This window comes from Protomyctophum parallelum, assembly GCF_964188405.1.
Source record: "Protomyctophum parallelum genome assembly, chromosome: 18".
NCBI lineage: Eukaryota > Metazoa > Chordata > Actinopteri > Myctophiformes > Myctophidae > Protomyctophum > Protomyctophum parallelum.
The window spans coordinates 1,169,939-1,188,075 of record NC_139716.1 but is presented as its reverse complement, the minus strand read 5'-3'; the positions used below and the strand labels follow the sequence as shown (position 1 = coordinate 1,188,075).

Here is an 18,137-nt window from a genome sequence, read left to right as displayed (position 1 = left end):
CCTGAGTTTAAATTCTACTTTAAAATGAGTCATTCTGAAGGAAGTGCATGTCATGAGAGTGACTAAGACATATTTTTCACTCTGCCCAAATTAAATCCATGAAATCTATTTATTAGCATTTTTTGGTCAACTCAAGATTGCAGTGGGGAGTGAATCAGAGCAGTGCCATGGGCTATGTCACTGGCGGCAGGTGCTTCCAGTTGTCTAATTGTGCTGTCCTGATTCTACCAATGCCTTCAGTATAGTTCTCAAACTTTAGTGCCAAGGAACCCCCAAAATGATATGTATGGCTGTGGACCCCATCTGAAGATTTGTGCCAGGGACCCCCCAGAAATGAACATTAATTAAAATGTTTAGAAAAATGGTTTCAATTGGATTATTTTTGCCCAGATTTAGACCTATGCCATGCAGCAGTTATTTGTTTACAATGCATTATATAAAATAAATGAAGCCTGTTACCGTTATTAATTATTATTATTACATCCCATCCCTGCACATGTGCAGGTTTTCTGCATGCTTGGGTTCCTTGCCACCGGATCCTTCCAAAGATTGGTAGCCGATCGATCCGGTATATCTCAGCCATCCCTCAGCCGCACGCTCCCCAAGGTGCTGGATGGCATCATCCGCATTATGGTTCCCCAATATACGTATATCATTCCCCTACACAGCCGAACAACAGCGACCAATAAAACAGGACTTTAATTTAACAGCAGGATTTCCCAATGTCACCGGGGCAATAGACTGTACACATGTGAGCATCAGGGCGCCTGTGGACCCATATCCCTTTTTAAATAGAAAAGGATACCATTTATAACCGCTCCTATCCAGCAGAATAACAAACGCTCCAACTGATATCTCAAGGTTGTTTATTTCCCCAACACAACGTGAAAAACTGCAACACAAAACATAATATTCTTTTAAACACAATGAAACATGAAATATGAATGCCCTTGTTGTCAGTCAATCATGATGTCGGTATTATATGTAAACAAACACAATGGGATGTACACAAACAATTAAACGATCGACAGAATTACAACACTGTTTACAAACAAAGAAAACAACCACATGTAACATACCGTGTGCGCCTTCTGCAGATTATTTTAGGAGCTATATTATATATTATATATATTATATTCTCTATTTAAGGACACTCTTTTTAGACGTGGGAAGAGCTCCTTGCACCACTGAAACTCAGCTTGTTCCGAGTTCAGCTCAATGCTGCCTCACTCTAATCACAGGGCTCTGCTCCTGCATGCCCTTCTAGGTCATAATGAACAGCAATAAAGGACCAGGCACCACACAAAGCATACAAATACAATATGTACCCAAATAAACATACATATAATGTTCACATATTATACATTTCCAGAAAGGTAAGCAATAAAATAGGATATTAGAAAATACCCATTGCTGGGACAGCTACATCATTCGATTAATGTGCAGTTGATTTGTGACGCACACATGATCATTTTAAATGCCCGTTGGGGGGGCGGCAGCCATGACTCCTTCATACTACAAAACAGCAGTGTGGGCATGGGTATAGTGGGTATGAATATAGTTTAATTTAATTAATCATTTTAGTTTATGTTTTTTTCGTCTCTCTAATTCAGTTAGTTTTAAATAGTTTAGCGGATTTGATATAGGCAGTTTGTTTCTTTTTTTTATATATATTTTTTTTATCCCACGATTTTGTATCCCATTTTTCACCCCTGTGTCAATCATCTAATGTGATCCTGGGCTCTACACACCCTCCACCAACCTAATCCCCATATATGGGGGACAAGGGGAGAGCAACGGACTTGAACTCATGCTTCCTTCATGCCTGAGTGTCCAAGTTGCTCCTTTACAACTGACAAGGGGGAGTTTCCCTGGTTGGATGTAGCGCGTGGAAGGAACACGTTATTCCCCTCCATCAGGCGCCCCGGCTGGCCAGAGGGAGGCAGTTTGAGGTGCCAGTTTGTTTCTTGATCACATGGTAATAGTTACACAATACAGTTTCGTATCGGTTTTGTTTTCGTTAGTTTTAGTTAACTATATAACCTTGAAGAAGTAGACGCATGGAGCAAATTCAACATTTTGTTTAATTTATTTCTTCATTTCTCCTCCTGGCTATGAATTTGAGGGCTGCGATCCTGACCAGAATCCCCACACCCCTCTCCACCGCCCTCACACCCTCCTCCACGACAGACGCGACCCTCTCCACCGCCCTCAGCGAATGCTCCTGGTTCTGCAAGACCTCGGCTGATATTACTTCCACCCGTACCATACTGATGTTATAATATAGAATGGAACTTTCAGGGAAGACGGTGATAAACTACACAATGGTTCTTGCATTTATGGTCGGGCTGGATTGCTTAGAACAGACAGAGGCCAATGAATTTAGGCACAATGATAATTATGTACCATGCACATTCATTTTCAAATAACACTTTGGACAAAATAGCCAAAGTGCCCAGATGTCCAGACGTTGCTGGGAACTATTAGTATTTAAAAGTATTTAAAACCTTTTTATTCTTCTGTAACATGATTCAAAAAGTGAAACTTTAATATATTCTCAATTCATTGTGCATAAAGTGAAGTATTTAAAACCTTTTTTTGTTTTAATCTTGATGATCAAAAAATCCTATCTCAATGAATTAGAATATTTTACGAGGCCACAAAAACAATTATTTTTTAAACAAGAAATGTCGACCATCTGAAAAGTATATTAATGTATTCAGTTAATTCTTGGTCTGGGCTACTTTTGAACAAATTATTTCATCAATCGGGTGTGGCATGGAGGTGATCAGTCTGTGATGTGTTATGGAAGCCCAGGTTTGCTTTGATAACAGCCGTAAATTAATTTGTATTGTTCAGTCTCATGTCTCACACCTTCCTCTTGACAATATAACCTAGATTCTCTGTGGGGTTCAGGCCAGGCCAGTTGGCTGGTCAGTTAAGAAAAGGTGGATAATTTCTCTATGTCACATGTGAAGTGTAAAACTGGGAATTTCACCCAAGGAATCCATGATGAAGTGCTAAGATAACCACAATAATAACCCAGATTCGTATTGACGTGCTTACCGAGATAATCAAAATGCTTTCATTTTAAACCATCCTCTGAATTAAAACATTGGGTTCTGCAAAAGTCACAGATCAAATTGCAATGACTTTTAAAATAATCTATTAATCACAATGGATAAACAAGTGATTTGATTGCCAGGGTTTTTTGTGGATTTATGGTCATGGACTAGATTAACCTCTAGTAGAACATACACTAAACTCAGTTACAAAACTTCCTCAAATATGTAATTTCAGCTACCATTTTGATGATACGCTAAGTGTTAAGCCAACTCGTCTTAATATTAGTAATGGTGTTGTCTAACATCTACCGATAACTGTTTTCTGATAACTTAACAAAAATCTACTAAGCCGGTAATGGCATATGACTTGCCATGACAAACATTGGAGTCAAGAAGACAGTGTAAAAAAAGTGAATTTATTGAATTAGGCCTAATGACAGGAACTAAAATTATAACCAGGAAATCAACATAAGGCCTAAGAACATATAATAAGGATCCTATGATGTGTGGAGTCAGTAATCAGTGGTGTAAATGTGGATGTGTGAGACATAGTGTGGTGTGTGAGTGGATGGAAAGAATAAAGCATAAAGAAAGCCAGCATGGGCATACAGAACAACAAACACAAAAAGAAAAGGGCAGGGATGGAGTTTCCCCATCATGGAGCTCCAAAATCAAAACCTCTGCTAGTGGGAACACCATGGGGATGGCATGGCATGGCATAGCCTATACTGGCTCACCTGAGTTGACCCTGCTGACAGGTGCTACCATGGCAGTCATCCATGCTGTTGAGTAGTGCTCTGTACAAATCTTCTACATTCTCCGCACACACAAAAGAGTCTGGGGACCCATTGGCCTGCACACCTGCTGTAAAGCACACTCTTTGTGTATGTGTGTGTGTGTGTGTGTGTGTGTGTGTGTGTGTGTGTGTGTGTGCATGCGCGTGCGCAATGTGTTAGTAAGATCAATAGTTGTATGGGAGGCCCAGTTCACAGCTGCTGGAAGCAGAAACCAGGTGCACACATGGCTCATGGCTGAGCAATTATTTCTGAATGGCTTCTGAATATCAGTTAGAATTAATCTGTAAACATGAATATATCACGGAAGTCCAGGGACTGCAGATTTTTAAATTGGTGAGGAGGATGTTTGGTGCTGCTCAATTGCTCTCTCTCTCTCTCTCTCTCTCGATTCACATTTGGGCGAGAATCGTTTCGGAACTATTTCAGATGTTTGTTCAGTTACTGTATGTCTGCCTGCATTGGTTCACTTGATGTTCAATAGCCATTTCTACTGTGGTTACAGTCAGAACTTTGCACTGTGTTGCTGTATAGCTCTCAATTTAGGAGTCTTGGATTCAATCACCTGTTTGAAAACCATCTGGGACCACTCTAGGAATATTTTGTATTATTACTGTTATTAATAATTGCCATCATGGCATTTGTAGCAATGAAGTAACCTCACTAATGTAACCACCCTGTACTGTACTGTACTATACGCCAACATATACTGCAAATGATTGCTGAACTTTGCTCTGTTTAAAGAGAGAAATTTCTCAGCACATGTGTCTGTATATAGGTTATAATAGAATGGGATGAGACTGCACCTTAAACTCTCTTGTGTTCATCTCTGCTGACATTGGCAGCTGTACATAGTCAACTAAGTGAGACTGCTTTTTTCTTCAGAACAAAGTGCAACACGCTGGATTCAAGCCCTCTTGTACAAGTTTTAGTGCAGCTATGTTTCTTCCCTCCCCACTTTTTCAAGTGAGCAGGGAGTTTCATTCTTGTCTGTTGTATTTCACTTTGGTTATGGAGATGCCTTTCACACAAGTTCTATTTCATGTAGGGTTTTAAATGTTTGCTTAATGGAAGTTGCCTCCATCCCTCCCGTCTTTCCCTGTCACTCAGTCGTAAAGTCTTTATTTTAGTTGAAACAGCGGAGAGATGCTGTGAACAAAATGTTTTTATCCCACTAGTTATGCAATTGTTTGTTAATGTTTTGTTGTTTTTTTGTTTATGGTCTATAAGGGAGGGATGTCTGCAGGCTGTAAAAAGATAATATAGTAATGTTACACGGCTTATTGCTCCCTTTTAAATCTTTTTCAGGATTTGTATTTTTGTACACTGAAATAATAAATGCTATTCAATATGGAACTTATAACTTGCTTTGTTTGGTAGTGAAACTCAAAGAAGTGATTAAATGCCTCAAAATGTTATTGTTACTTCCACATTTGACCACTCTATCTGTTGTCTGATAGGTGTACTACCTCAGTGGCAAAACAAAATAGAATATTATATGAAATGAGCTAATGTTTGAAGATACATCATGCAGGTTTACCGTAACTTGGATATCCAACTGGGTGAATACATCCAACCTGAAACCAACTTCACTGCGGTTAAAGGATGGAAGAGTGTTTAACGTCAATCAGGTGGAAACCTCATGCCTGTTTCACTACTGCTGTTAATGCTATTCACTAGTACAGACCACACATACAATCGAACATCGTTTAACATGGTTTAGCATTTATTTAGAAAAGGTGGAACATGAGAAGGAATGAGATGCATTGAATGAATGATGCATTGGAATGATGCATGAGTGGATTGATGCATAGGTGGATTGATGCATAGGTCAGCAGTCAGAACTGCAGCATCACTCCCAATCTTCCGCCGTAGTCTGAAAACCCACCTTTTTAGACTCCGTCATGGCCCATAGCACTTACCCTACCCCCTTAGATAGCATTTCTGTAGACTTAGATAGCATCTGATACAGACTTATAGCATGTTATGTAGACGGCACTATAATTGCATTGTATATAGTCATAGCACGCCATAGTACATATGTATAGCATAGTAGTGTATATATATAGTTTATATGTATAGTCTCATAATATAGATATTCCACTGTTACTTTCTTAGCTTACGCATGTTTTATGATAAATGCTTTTGTGATGTATTCCCATGCTTTTGTTCTTGATCATTGTAAGTCGCTCTGGATTAAGAGCGTCTGCTAAATGCCTAAATTGTAATTGTAAATTGTAGGTGATATGCATTGGATGGCCTTGACTGTTCGTGAGAGATGTGTCCCGTTTGGGAAGGGGTAAGGGAGGAGGATGTCGGGTTGGGAAGAGGGGAAGGGTAGGGGGTGTGAGGATGTAGGAGGTTTCCGAGGGGCCGGATGAATGAGTGAAAGGGGATCTTGAGGGAGTGAGGGGATGTTAGTGAGACTAGGCCCCTGGGAGGGAAGTGGAGGATGATAGGGCGTGGCCCTGTGGGTCGAGGGGGTGTCGAAGGCCCGTTTCCGGGGGGAACCCCCGTCGGAACCTGAAACTGGAGAACGAGAGTTGAGTTAGTAAGAGAAGCGGGAGGGAGGGAGGGTTACGAGATACGATGCACGAGTGGCATGGTGAAACAGGCTGGCATATATACTCTTCCCTTGATGCAGCGAGGGCGGCGATAGGGCAGAGAGCTGGCGGTTGCCATGGCAGTGAGGTCTCGGTGAGTAGTGAGGGTGGAGCTGGCGTTGGTAACCATGGCAGGTAAATGGTGTAGATGATTGAGCTTGGTACCTGAGGCTAGGGATAGAGTTAGCGTGGCATGGTGGCAGAGGAGGCCAACGATCTTAGCTTGTAAGCGTGGTCTTCCTCCTGAACATGCGTTGTACCAACTTCAATTACACCTGAATTTCCTCTGAAAGATTTATCTTAGAAAGTTTAATCACTACATTCATCCATGTGGTTGGTATAATGGCCACTTTGGCACATGTTCCTGGGAATTTGCACTTTCACACAGAATTAAACTCTATAGCAAAAGTGTGTGAAACATCATTGCATCTGATTTGACCTGGGAAATTTGTAGAAGACATAGCAAGACATGTAATAGTTAAAAATGAGGATAATAGAAAACCATGTTATTGAGGGTTGAAAGTTAGATACACGTTTCCGTTCATTCATATGCATGTAGTAATGTATTGTAATGGCTTGAGCCAAATATATATATAAATATATGGATATAACTCTTTAATAGGAATATTGGGGTGGCTCTTAAAAGAGCCTTTGGGTTTTGGACTGGACTGGATGACTAGGCCACATGATCTTGCCAGGAAACGGCACCCACACCAGAGAAGAAGGATGTGAAGCATCTTCTTCTGAACAGGGGCTCCTGTCCAGCGTTGTTGCTTCCCACCCTTCCAATCCGACGGAGACCTGGAACCTCTCCCTCCACGGGCCGATCCACAGCTGGTGTTGGAGCAGCAGCACGGCCACGGATCCTGCCTCTCCTGAGGAGGTTGTGCAGGACGCACGTAGCCTTGATGCAGGCCTCTGCATTGGCCGGGATGAGAGGGATGGTGCGGTGGTACATCCTCTCCCCCTATCCACAAGGAGGAGCAGTGCACCAAAGAATTATGGGAATTGTAGTCCAGGAAGGTAGTGAGACCAGTGTCCATGACATCAGAGACAACAGGCTCACTGCTACAATCTAAAATAACTAAAACCACATATTACACACATAAATACCCCCAGGAAAGTGATCTAAAGCTTCTAAACGTCATTAACATATATTTTTTTGCAAAAAGGGTGAAGTGTCCCTTTAAGCATTCTGGGTGGTCCCTGGAACATTATATTTTGAGATGGGGTCGGGAGCCAAATACAGATTATTCTGGGGCTCCTTGACACTAGTGAACAAGTTTGAGCACCACCGATATAGAAAGAGGTTTTTCAGAAGACATTTGTAGAATCGACCTCAGGTCTAAATGGGTTAAATTGATATTAAAAAAATTGGTATCGGCCAAGAATGTCCATATTGGTGCATCCCTCCCTTTTTCCTATATCACTTCACCACATCTATGGAGATTTAGATTCTGTCACTATCCCAAAATGTTACCAATTGATTTTGGATCAGGATTTACAAGATGTTTTTATAATTGGTCTCTAGTCTAAATGTGTTACGGGTTGGTTTGTTCAATTATTCCGTGCATCTCCTGCATCATACAAAACAGACGCAAGGTTTTAAAACTTTAAATCTTTATTAGAAAAAAATTAAAATGTGCCCCCATACACACAACTAAAATTACACAGAGGTGTACGGTATAACTTGTAGTCAGGGGTGAGAAATCAAACATATGAATACAGTATACACAGTTGGGCCTCATCATCTGTGAAGGAAATCAAAATTAATACACATTAATGAGCATACAGACACAAGTTAAGCTAAAACATTAACGTGCGTGTGTGTGTGTAGTTTATCCATTTTTGGCCAATGTTCCCCCAGAATATAGTTTGTTTGAACCACATCAAACACTGACCATTGTGTTCATTTATAAATCTAAACCAAAGACCGTGGCAATGCAAAATGACGTGCTTTACAACAAGGAAACGCAAGCAAACAGACTGTGGGAAATAAAATTACTTCTATAAGTGAACAAAGAGGAATCTAGGCGTTTGTCTTGTAGTAATACTTTCTCAAAATCTGAGGAAAATATAGCATGTTTTTTACTCTATATCTAGATTACTGAGCCATATATATATATTTAGATGCCAATACCTTTGTAATTTTACTCAAGTAAACTACCAATAGCACAATGTAGAAATACCGTAGTGTATATTCAAACATTTTAAGTGAAGAGAAAAAAGAAACTTCCACCACACCAAGACCCATAGACCAAAAATAAGAGCTTTGCGCTAGACCTGCTGTCACTCTCTCTTGTCCATTGCAGCAGACAGGTCAGTGTCAGGGCCCTACAAAGTGTTCAATACCAGGGATTAGGAAAAGCAAGCGAAATATTGGTGAGTCTGTAACTCTGTATACGAATGGAAGCAAATGGACACATTTCGTTCCATTTGTACACTTGACTCAGTCAGGGTTTTAGATTTGTAGACTGGGGCCCCAGAGATAAAAAAGTATAACAAACGGGGGTCTAATTTGGCCTTATTCATATGAAACTTGGTTGCATGCTTGCAGTGCAACCGGACATGAAATTACTTTTTAGTTCTACTGGATCTCTTCTCCACTAGTCCTCCCTAACATTTTAGTCTAGTTTTTATTAGTTTACAAAAATTGTCAATATATTTAGTCTTAGTTTAGTCATAGCTTAGTTTCCATTTAGTTTATTTAATTTTCTTTTAGTAGACGAAAACACTGCAGGGCCTAAAAATGAACTGAAGAAAAGGGGCGAGTCATGTAGAGTAGATGTGCGCTCACCTTGCGTGCGCTGGCCGTCAGGCCTGCTGTGCTGCTGGCGGTAGCTCGAGGTGACCTCTGCCGTCCTCCGGGTGCCCCAGGCACAGGGGGTGAGGAGGTGACCCTGCCAGCCTTTGTGGTCTGAGCACGGGACGCCGCCGCCACACTCCGTGGCGATTTGGTGCGAGTCGCGCCAGCGGCAGGTGACTTCCGCGAACCTTTGCCGGGGGATTTGCGTGTGGAGCTGCGCAGCCTGTTGAGACCTTTCTGCAGGTAGTTGTTCTTCTTTGGTGTGTTTGCTATGTAGAAACGCATAGTCTCCCTGCGGTGAACCTTTAAAATAAATACAGTGAACTTTACTGCGGTGAACCTTTAAAAGAAATACAGTGAACTTTACTAAAGAGCAAGCATACAAGTCAGTGTTTCCCCAAACATTGGGGAGGGACCATTTGTGGGTTGAAGGCACAGTTCTCCAGTCATTTAACAGAAACAATGTCTTGTTTGACACCGAGATACTGTAGTATGACGAAGTAGGGTGTTTTTACAAAAAAATACAAAATAAATTAAATATGGAGATGAGGTTTATGCACTGAATTTTTGACCGTTGAAGAGAAAACAATCCCCAATAAAGGTTTTAGTCCCCAGTTGAGTACAATGACAATGCAAATGGGGACACAACAGTGGTTAAGTCCATCTGTGAGTTTTATAAATATTTAGCCAATGAAAAGTATTAGCTTGTGACTAAACTGCATTGGTTCTCCCCCATTTTATGCAAATGTATTGTACATACAAAATTGTATTAAAGACAGCAAAGATATGCATGGATTTGTGAGACTTACAGGGCTGAGTGGCACACGCAGTTCAGAGCGGGAGGATGACGCTCCACCGCCGATCTGTCTAGATTTAGGGGTGAGCGGTCGTGGGAAGCAGCTGGTGGCCATCCGTTTTGACTGTTTGAGTGACAATAGTAAGAATGAGACGCAGTAAAGACAAGAAAATATACATTCATATATTGTGTTTTCAATCACACATATACATCTTTATTTATTTAAACCATATTTCTTTTGCCTTTAATTAAGACGGAGTCTACAAACTAAATCAGTTTTCACACTTTGCACACACAAAAATAGATAGACAATAGAAGACAAGCTGGTGCAAGCTTGTACGTCTCCCATTTATTTAATAGCCAACGCAAAGATAAAGAAATGAAATGTGAAAGTGAGGGGCGCTAATATATTAAAGTCTAACTCATGTTGATATGGTGATGTAATGGTGATGTAAAAACGGTGCCAACACAAACATTAAATGCCATTAACAACAAAGACAATATGACGTAATGAGGGACAATATGACAATATTAAAACATTGAACTAAAACCAAACATTAAACCTGTATATAAGAGCGGCTAGCGCCCCTCAAAAATGATGCATGATTTCCCGGTCTTAGGAGCACTTCAGCCCATTTCAACCCAATCATCATGATTGGTCCTCTTTGGTGGGCTATAGACAGTTGTTCAGAGACCTGTCTGCATTATGACATCAACAGGGATGTCGAGCCAATAGAAATAACAGACATTCTGTTACTGGAAAGTCAGCGTGCTGAACTAGAAGCCACTGTTCTACAATCTAGTAGAATAAGTTTTATATATATTATTTGAATATGACCAAAACTGTCAGGTTTCTGAGTGGTGCACAGCCCTTTCTTTTGAGAATACAAATTATACGATGACAGATTTGAAAATGGGTGGTCCAGGAAGATTCTAAAAAGGCCTTCTAAATACTAAGCTTTAAGTCTTTACCCCTACCATATTGGACTTTATGTGCAAGGAATCTATTCTAGAATATATGAAAGTTTCACCTTTCTGTAATTCACGGGACATTAATAATGAATGTGAAGGTAATGTTACCTCAGGAGAAAGCTGGGACTCGTTGGCTGCAGGCCTCTTGGAGCCTCTTTGGCTCTCCTGGCGTGATGAAGCGGCCGCAGTGTTCCTTGGAAGATGCCCGGGCATCAGAGAATGACGCCCGGCACCAGGAGGTCCCATGTAGGAGAGGCGGTGAGAGGCCAGGGAGTCCTGCAGCTGACCTGGCATGAGGGTTGCCCGCCTCATCGTCTCCATTGGGTCTCCCGTCCGAAGCTCCTCTTCCGAGACTGTGAAATCTGGACAGAGGCTAGGCTGGAGGGGAAGAAAAAGGTTTAAAGGTATATTCAGTGATTTCACTTACTAGTGGGACAGGGAGTGGTCGAGTATAGCAAGTGGGCCCCACAATAATTTGACAAAGATTTTAATATAAAAATAAATGGCAATAGTATTTTTATCAAGCCAGAACACAATACATTATTTGATCAAATACAGACAAAAATATTTCGTTTGCGTGATGTTTGACAAATTTAACGAAATATTTACGGACGTGGCTCCACGGGCAAGTACCGACTTGGGTGTCCTTGACATGAAAAGGTTAGAGACCCAGTTCTTCACTCACCCGGGGCTCCAGAGGGTAGCTGCATTTCAGGTGAGGCAGCTGCCTCTTGTTCCTCGCCTGCAGCTCGGCGATCCTCATCCAGTCCTCCGACGCACCATCAGGCTCGTTCTCCACCCCGTCGTACAGAGAACCTGGAGGAGGAATAGTACATGAGAAGTTAATTGACATCAGAGCTCATAGAATGATGCTAAATCAAACCTCATGACATGGAAAAAGGAATCTGCCATTTGTGAAACAGCATGAAATGATCTCCACTAGATCAGTTCCTAAACATTATAGCACAATATGTATACGTAACTTATGACGTTCTTAAAACTATTCGTTCTCGCTCTTTCTACACCCAACCAGTTGAAGACATTTCAAATTGAGGCTTTTAACCTTCGCATTTATGAAACATCCTAGGGTTTTATGGAAGATTCTTCTGAACATGCATTATTCTATCATGTAATATACAATCAATTCAAATACAATTAATCTTCCAATTAGAACAGCCAATCTACAAGCTCAGTGTGTCGCAATGTGACGCTTGTAGATGAGATTAGACTTTGAAATGCAAAATTTGTCTTTGTACTAATTTGCAATACAAATACAACCAGGTGGACAGTTTCGACGTACACATTCCGTAATGTTTTTGACCGATTGTGACAAAATGCTAAATCTGGTTAATGTTCTCATTTGAGAACTTAGTGGTTACTCACCCCGGGGTGGGACGGCAGCGCTTCTCCGGCGGTAACCGGGCAGGCTGAGCAGGTGGTCTTCATCACCGCTGGAGGGTCTGGCAGGTGTGGCAAATGGCTCCGTTGCCACGGGCCGTGACCGTGAGGCACCATGATCATCAGATGAGGAGGTGAGGTTGGGATGGGAGTGGGCCGGGGCCAGGCTGTGGAAAGTCTCCTCACCGGCAAACCCAGGGCGCTTCTACAAGTGCACAAGTTAACGATCACTCAGTGAACAATTGTGAGATAAAGTTTAAAGGGCAAAGCACTATAAAAATCTATCCATTTTGATAACATTTATTTTTGCACCATTTATTTATGAAAATGTGCCGTCTTTTAGAAGAAAAAGAAAAAAAAGAAACTCAAGACAATCTTGTTGTGAATTGATGCTGTTGGGTGGAAACCTTATGTCCAAAAGGTTTGGGTTAAAAAAAAAAAAGGTCAAAAAGATGAAATATGGAGATACAAGAGGGGAAGGATTGTCGGACAGAAAACTTGTGTGTCCACATGCGAAAGGCTTTAGAAATGGTGTAGAGTATTAAGTCAACCTTGCTCATGGTGATGGTGGTCCGGCGCCGTTTCACCGACGAGGATGGGTTCCTCCTGGCCGAGTCCAGGCCCAGGTCAGCTAGAGAAGTCAGGCTGCTCTCCAGCTTGCTGCTTCTGCAGTTCCACCATTAAAGAGACAAAAGGCTTAAACTTAACAACGTATAAACCAGGATCTCATTAGAATGAAAGAATTGCACATTTAGGTGGCCTAAGTGATGTTTTTTAAATTTGCATAAGTAATTGGTTATAGTTCAGCAACGGTGGACTTCTGTCTGTCCCTTTAATAGAAAATACATTCTCAGGTGGGTTGCCAATTTCATCCCATTAGGCGAAAGTACCCATCTATTAGCTTAAAGGAGAATTCATCTTTAACCATTTTCTTAATCTTACCTTAATCGGATATAAGTCCCCCCCCCCCCCCCCCCCCCAGTGATCAAAATAAGTGATTTAGCCAGCGACCCAGCGCACAGTCAGAGCTGCGGATCGCTCTGGATGTTGTCATTTTTCACCTGTACCACTTGTTATTGGATAAAACATCAGATTAATTCTCCTTTAAATGTTAGTGTTCCAGTTTCCATTTATTCTCATCTCCACTTTTACCGTTATCGTATGCAAGTGCTCATGCCATTAGTAGACAAGTCAGGAGAGAAGGCATCACAGCCATGGTTATGTATAAACCCCACCTATTGGATTTTCTGGTATTCATGGGGGTGAAGTAGAGAGTTTCCAGTGACGCTGCTCCCCGGAGTTTGGCCGCCAAACGTTTACTCCTGCGAACCAGAGGGGTGCTGGACTCCTCTGGTCCCGATGGCATCCTGCACGGGAAAGGAGCACAGAATGCATGGATTAAAGCAAAAATAAAAGCTCACGACTGAAAAGGTTTGTATGGCCAGTTGGCCACACCCTAATGTGTGATACCATACAATACTGGTGTCGTTTTCTGTAAAACACCTTTAACCTTTGCTTTAAAATGTTCCAATCTTAAAAATAATCGAAAATAGCCCAGCTGCACACTCAGTGTGTCGCAGACACATTGACGACTTGTAGATCAGCTATTTTCCCTGTGCAAGATGCTTCATGCTGGCTTCTATGGAATCCAAATGACTGAAATAAGACCAAGTACTTTTAATCCATGACAAAAGGTTATTGGGGGATGAGTGAAGGCGAAGTATGCATCATATACATAAAGAGGGGAAAGTCTGAACACAACCTAAAAAAACTAAACATAATATGTCCATGTCATTTCAACTGGATTTGGCATTACCTTGTTGAATTGAGAGAGTCATCAAGGTCACTGTCAGAACTGCTAGTCTGCCTGGACTGAACAGTTGTTGGAAGTGGAACCGCAAAGTAGGCAGACACTCTCCCTTCACCCCCATGGAGCCTGCTGTTCTCCCTGAGGTTACGGCTGGCGAAGGCAAGCTGAGATGGACATAGGAAAGAATAGAGAAAGGGTATAATCCTTTTTTCCCATACTCCATGGAAATGCTAGGAACTTAATCATGGCCAAGAGGTGACTTGATATAGTTTATAATTATGCTCAAGAGCAGCAACTTCTGACACTGTAAAATAAAAATTACTCGTGTGAAGTGAGGGGCACTCTTCTCATCATACATCACATTAAATGCTCAGCAATCAGCTGAGCACATTCCGTGTTGAACACCCAACGTTGCAATAATAAAACATTTCTTCACCTAAACGTCATTGATGTTCATTGAAATGCCATTGATTGGTCATATTTGCATAGAAATACCCCACTGAACATTTGTTCTTTTTTATAAACATAATTTCCTATACAAAGTCCTAGTAGTCCAAGTAGTAGTACGGTTGAAATCTCTTTTTTGCAAGTAGAAATATATCCAGGTGTTACAGGGTTAAACAAACAGACATACTAAAACATTAAAGCTATAAACGGCCATAGACACTTGCGATGGCCGTTTTTAGCCCAAGATGTGCTAAAGTTTGACCTATTACATGCTACTTAAATTAGAATTACATTTTGAAAATTGTGCCTGCATATAGGTTCTAGGTTCCCCAACTTTCAGCAGCAGTGGCATAAGTATCCCCAGCTCCCCAAAGACACGATAGTAGACATCTTTTTGAACACATTTGTGAAGAAAGCTATTGGCAAGCATGCATTTTGCAGATTGGTCACACATCTCACTAAATAGCCCAAACTAACTGCTTTATCCAAGAGAGAAAAAACACCAACCTGCGTTTCCAGACTGGAAATGCTTGCCTGGAGGCGCTGCTCATTGCTGTGAGCCTGCTCCAGGTCTGTCTGCAGCAGCTTGACTTCGTCCTCCTTTTCCGCCAGGGAGCGATGCAATTCAGAGACCTGCTCCTTGCTTTGCTGGAGAAGCTCCTTCTTCCTGCTGTAGTGGCTCACAGCCTTGTCCATCTGGGGATGATGGGAGTTGGTGAAGATAGCTTTTTTAAGACCAAATATTATAGGGCTAAAGACTGAGCCTGGCTGACTGAAGGCACTTCACTGAAGCATGAAGTCCAAGAGTTTAATGTAAAACTAGGAGTGCAGCATGTAAAAAATAAATAAAAAGTTTTACATTAATGCTGACCACTAAATGAAATGTGACAGTTTGACATGAATGCTTTGCCACTAAACAATGAAAAGTGATTGTGTTTTGACTACATTAATGCCGGCCACTAAACAATGAAAAGTGATCCAATATAGGCATCTGAAAATATTCTGTAGTTAGACCAACCTGTGCCTTGTAGTGCTTGGCAGCCTTCGATTTAGCTGCAAGCTGCATTTCTAGAGCCCTCTGGATTTTGTCTTGATGCTTGGAGTTCTCTTGTATGTGCTCCATTTGTTTTTTTAAGCCTTCGGTCTCCTGTTCAAACAGTTGAGAATGTGAAGAGCTCGCATCCTTCAGCAGGGTAAGCTGACCCTCTTGAGATTTGATTTCGTCACGCAGTGTCTTCACCTCTTCTTGTGAGGCTGCCATCTGCTCCTCAAGCATGACCCTCTTTCGAGCATTCTCTTCTTCATTTATAGCCAAAAGGTCGTCCTTGGCCTGGGCTTCCTTCACAGCGTTTGTGAGAGACTCCTCTGTGCTTTCCACTTGTTTTTTAAGGGCTTGTAACTCCTGCTGTAGCACTTCAGAATGTGCAGAGGTCTCATCTTTCAAGACAACCAGCTGGTGTTCTTTTGATAGGATCTCTTCTTTCATGCACCGAACATGCTCTTCAGATGCCGAAAGTTGTTGCTGAAGTTCTTTCTGATGAGCATGGAACATATCCCTCTCTAGAGTACTCTCCCGTTGCGTTTCAGCCAAAATGTCTAGTTTTGCCTGGATGTCCTTTTCAGCCGCTTTGAGTTGGTCCTCCAACTCCCTCTGCTTAGAGAAAAAAAAATAGTTATATATAAAATGGACACAATATTTAAAACCGGACACAATATTTAAAACCTACAACTTTCAAAAGTATGACAACTAAGAGTCTAAAAGCCCCTGGCAGCACATGGAGGCTCTGCTGGCCTTACACTAAAGGGGACCAAGTGGTTTTGAGCTGATTAATAGGCAGCTTTTGTAGTTCTTTCCAATTCAGGTTCAAAACTGCAAGCCAAAGGTCACACATGTGTGAAGTGAGGGGCGGATTTGGGGGCACGCACAAAACCATAAAGTCCATAGACTTGGCTGCCACATGGCGTAACAGGAGGCCCAGTACAAGCCCATAAAACAAGGCAGATAATCATGTTAGATGTAGGTGTGACCCGAGACACTGAGCTACAAATGTCCAAGCTTAAACATCATACTTATGGACTGTCTTCATAAGAGGACAGGTCCCTTTCCTATTCTTTGGGAACTTGAATCTTTGCTTCTGGGGGTCCCTTGAACAACATTTTGGCATGCAATCGTTTTTGGGGTTCTTGGCCTGAATAAGTATGACCATAGTACACCATACTATGAAAAACCTGAAATGTTTCAGAAGAATGCTAGGCTTTAGAAGCCTTTTTGTAGAATAGGCCTCATGTGTTAATGGGTTAACTCACCTCCATGACAGGCCCCATGTTCTCTCCTCTCTCCTCCTTGATGGCACGCTGTAGATCATCCTCCAAACACTTCACCTTGCTGCCGAGGATCTGGACCTGCTCCTCAAGGTTGGCCTGGTTAAACAAAGAACACATCACAAACGGGAAGCAAAAGCATGTTACCTCACAAAACAATATAAAACAATATAGTCTCAGAACCCAAAATGTTGGCCTGGGAACCCAATCTACTAAAAATGGCAGATCTGCAAGCTTGCAGATCGTATTTTCACTACTTCTTAAACATTAGTTTTCTAAATTAGAAAAAAAAAAAAAAAAAATTCATCATAGTATTAGTCAACGTAATAACCACGGCTACCAGGCCAAGGAATCTGTGCTGGAATTGACACTACTGAACTTCTGGGCATGCGGTTAGAGATATAATAAACTAGTCAATGTCCAATATAGGTTTGATTGATGACCTTGGCACGCCCCCCTTATGATTAGACAATCAATTAATCAATTAATTAGACAATGGGTCCATCTATCTTTTGTCCTAGAGGTCACCAAGGTCGTGGGAACATCAAGTTCAAAGCTATGGTTATACAATGGCACGCGTGCGCATGCAGGCCACGCACACGCCCACACTCGCAGGCCACACCCACCCCAGTTCAGTTCCCCCCGCCTCCTTGTCAGCAACCCGCTTTAAATACCGTAGACTGGATTGGAGTTGATGTCATATAAATCAGAAAATAAAATAATAAAATAAAATAAAAAAGAGAAGAGAAGGAAAATGCAGTCCAAAGGTTTGATCTATCGCAGTGATGATAAGAATATATGGCAGCTGGTCCGCTCCCGAAGACTGCTATGCCTCTACATGCCGTGCTATGGTAGATCACCATGGGTTACCTTGAAGACTGTTGAAGCTGGAGAGAGCATGTATGTGGAAAATCAGCAAGAGCTGCGGGTGTATGCAGCAGAATTTGAAACACTGAAGGAGTCGATCCTGGAGTTTTGTGATTACCTACAGACTGGTCAAATGGAGCAGTACCGAGAATACAAGCGTTCTCATATGGTAGAGGTGGATTCAGAGGCCGTCGGACGTGGAGGGAGAGAGCAGGCTTTCATTGTCGACTGTTCCAGATCATTTAAATGGCTTCTGG

At 41.7% G+C, this 18,137-nt stretch overlaps 1 protein-coding gene across 1 annotated transcript in view; it reads right to left on the bottom strand.

The window, feature by feature from the left end:
* Positions 1-17,913, bottom strand: part of LOC310875657 (uncharacterized protein) — a gene marked incomplete at both ends in the record, with an annotated part of 84,792 nt that extends 66,879 nt beyond the window's left edge. The window contains 16 exons of the mRNA XM_083788949.1: positions 2,141-2,270; positions 6,126-6,382; positions 6,488-6,705; positions 7,177-7,429; positions 8,196-8,213; positions 9,260-9,571; positions 10,078-10,188; positions 11,145-11,414; positions 11,722-11,852; positions 12,420-12,639; positions 12,986-13,100; positions 13,670-13,801; positions 14,251-14,347; positions 15,706-16,342; positions 16,999-17,112; positions 17,884-17,913. Of these exons, the coding sequence (XP_083645075.1) occupies positions 2,141-2,270; positions 6,126-6,382; positions 6,488-6,705; positions 7,177-7,429; positions 8,196-8,213; positions 9,260-9,571; positions 10,078-10,188; positions 11,145-11,414; positions 11,722-11,852; positions 12,420-12,639; positions 12,986-13,100; positions 13,670-13,801; positions 14,251-14,347; positions 15,706-16,342; positions 16,999-17,112; positions 17,884-17,913 (3,045 nt within the window). The remainder of the gene's footprint in view (positions 1-2,140; positions 2,271-6,125; positions 6,383-6,487; positions 6,706-7,176; positions 7,430-8,195; positions 8,214-9,259; positions 9,572-10,077; positions 10,189-11,144; positions 11,415-11,721; positions 11,853-12,419; positions 12,640-12,985; positions 13,101-13,669; positions 13,802-14,250; positions 14,348-15,705; positions 16,343-16,998; positions 17,113-17,883) is intronic.
* Between the last annotated feature and the right edge of the window lie 224 nt (positions 17,914-18,137).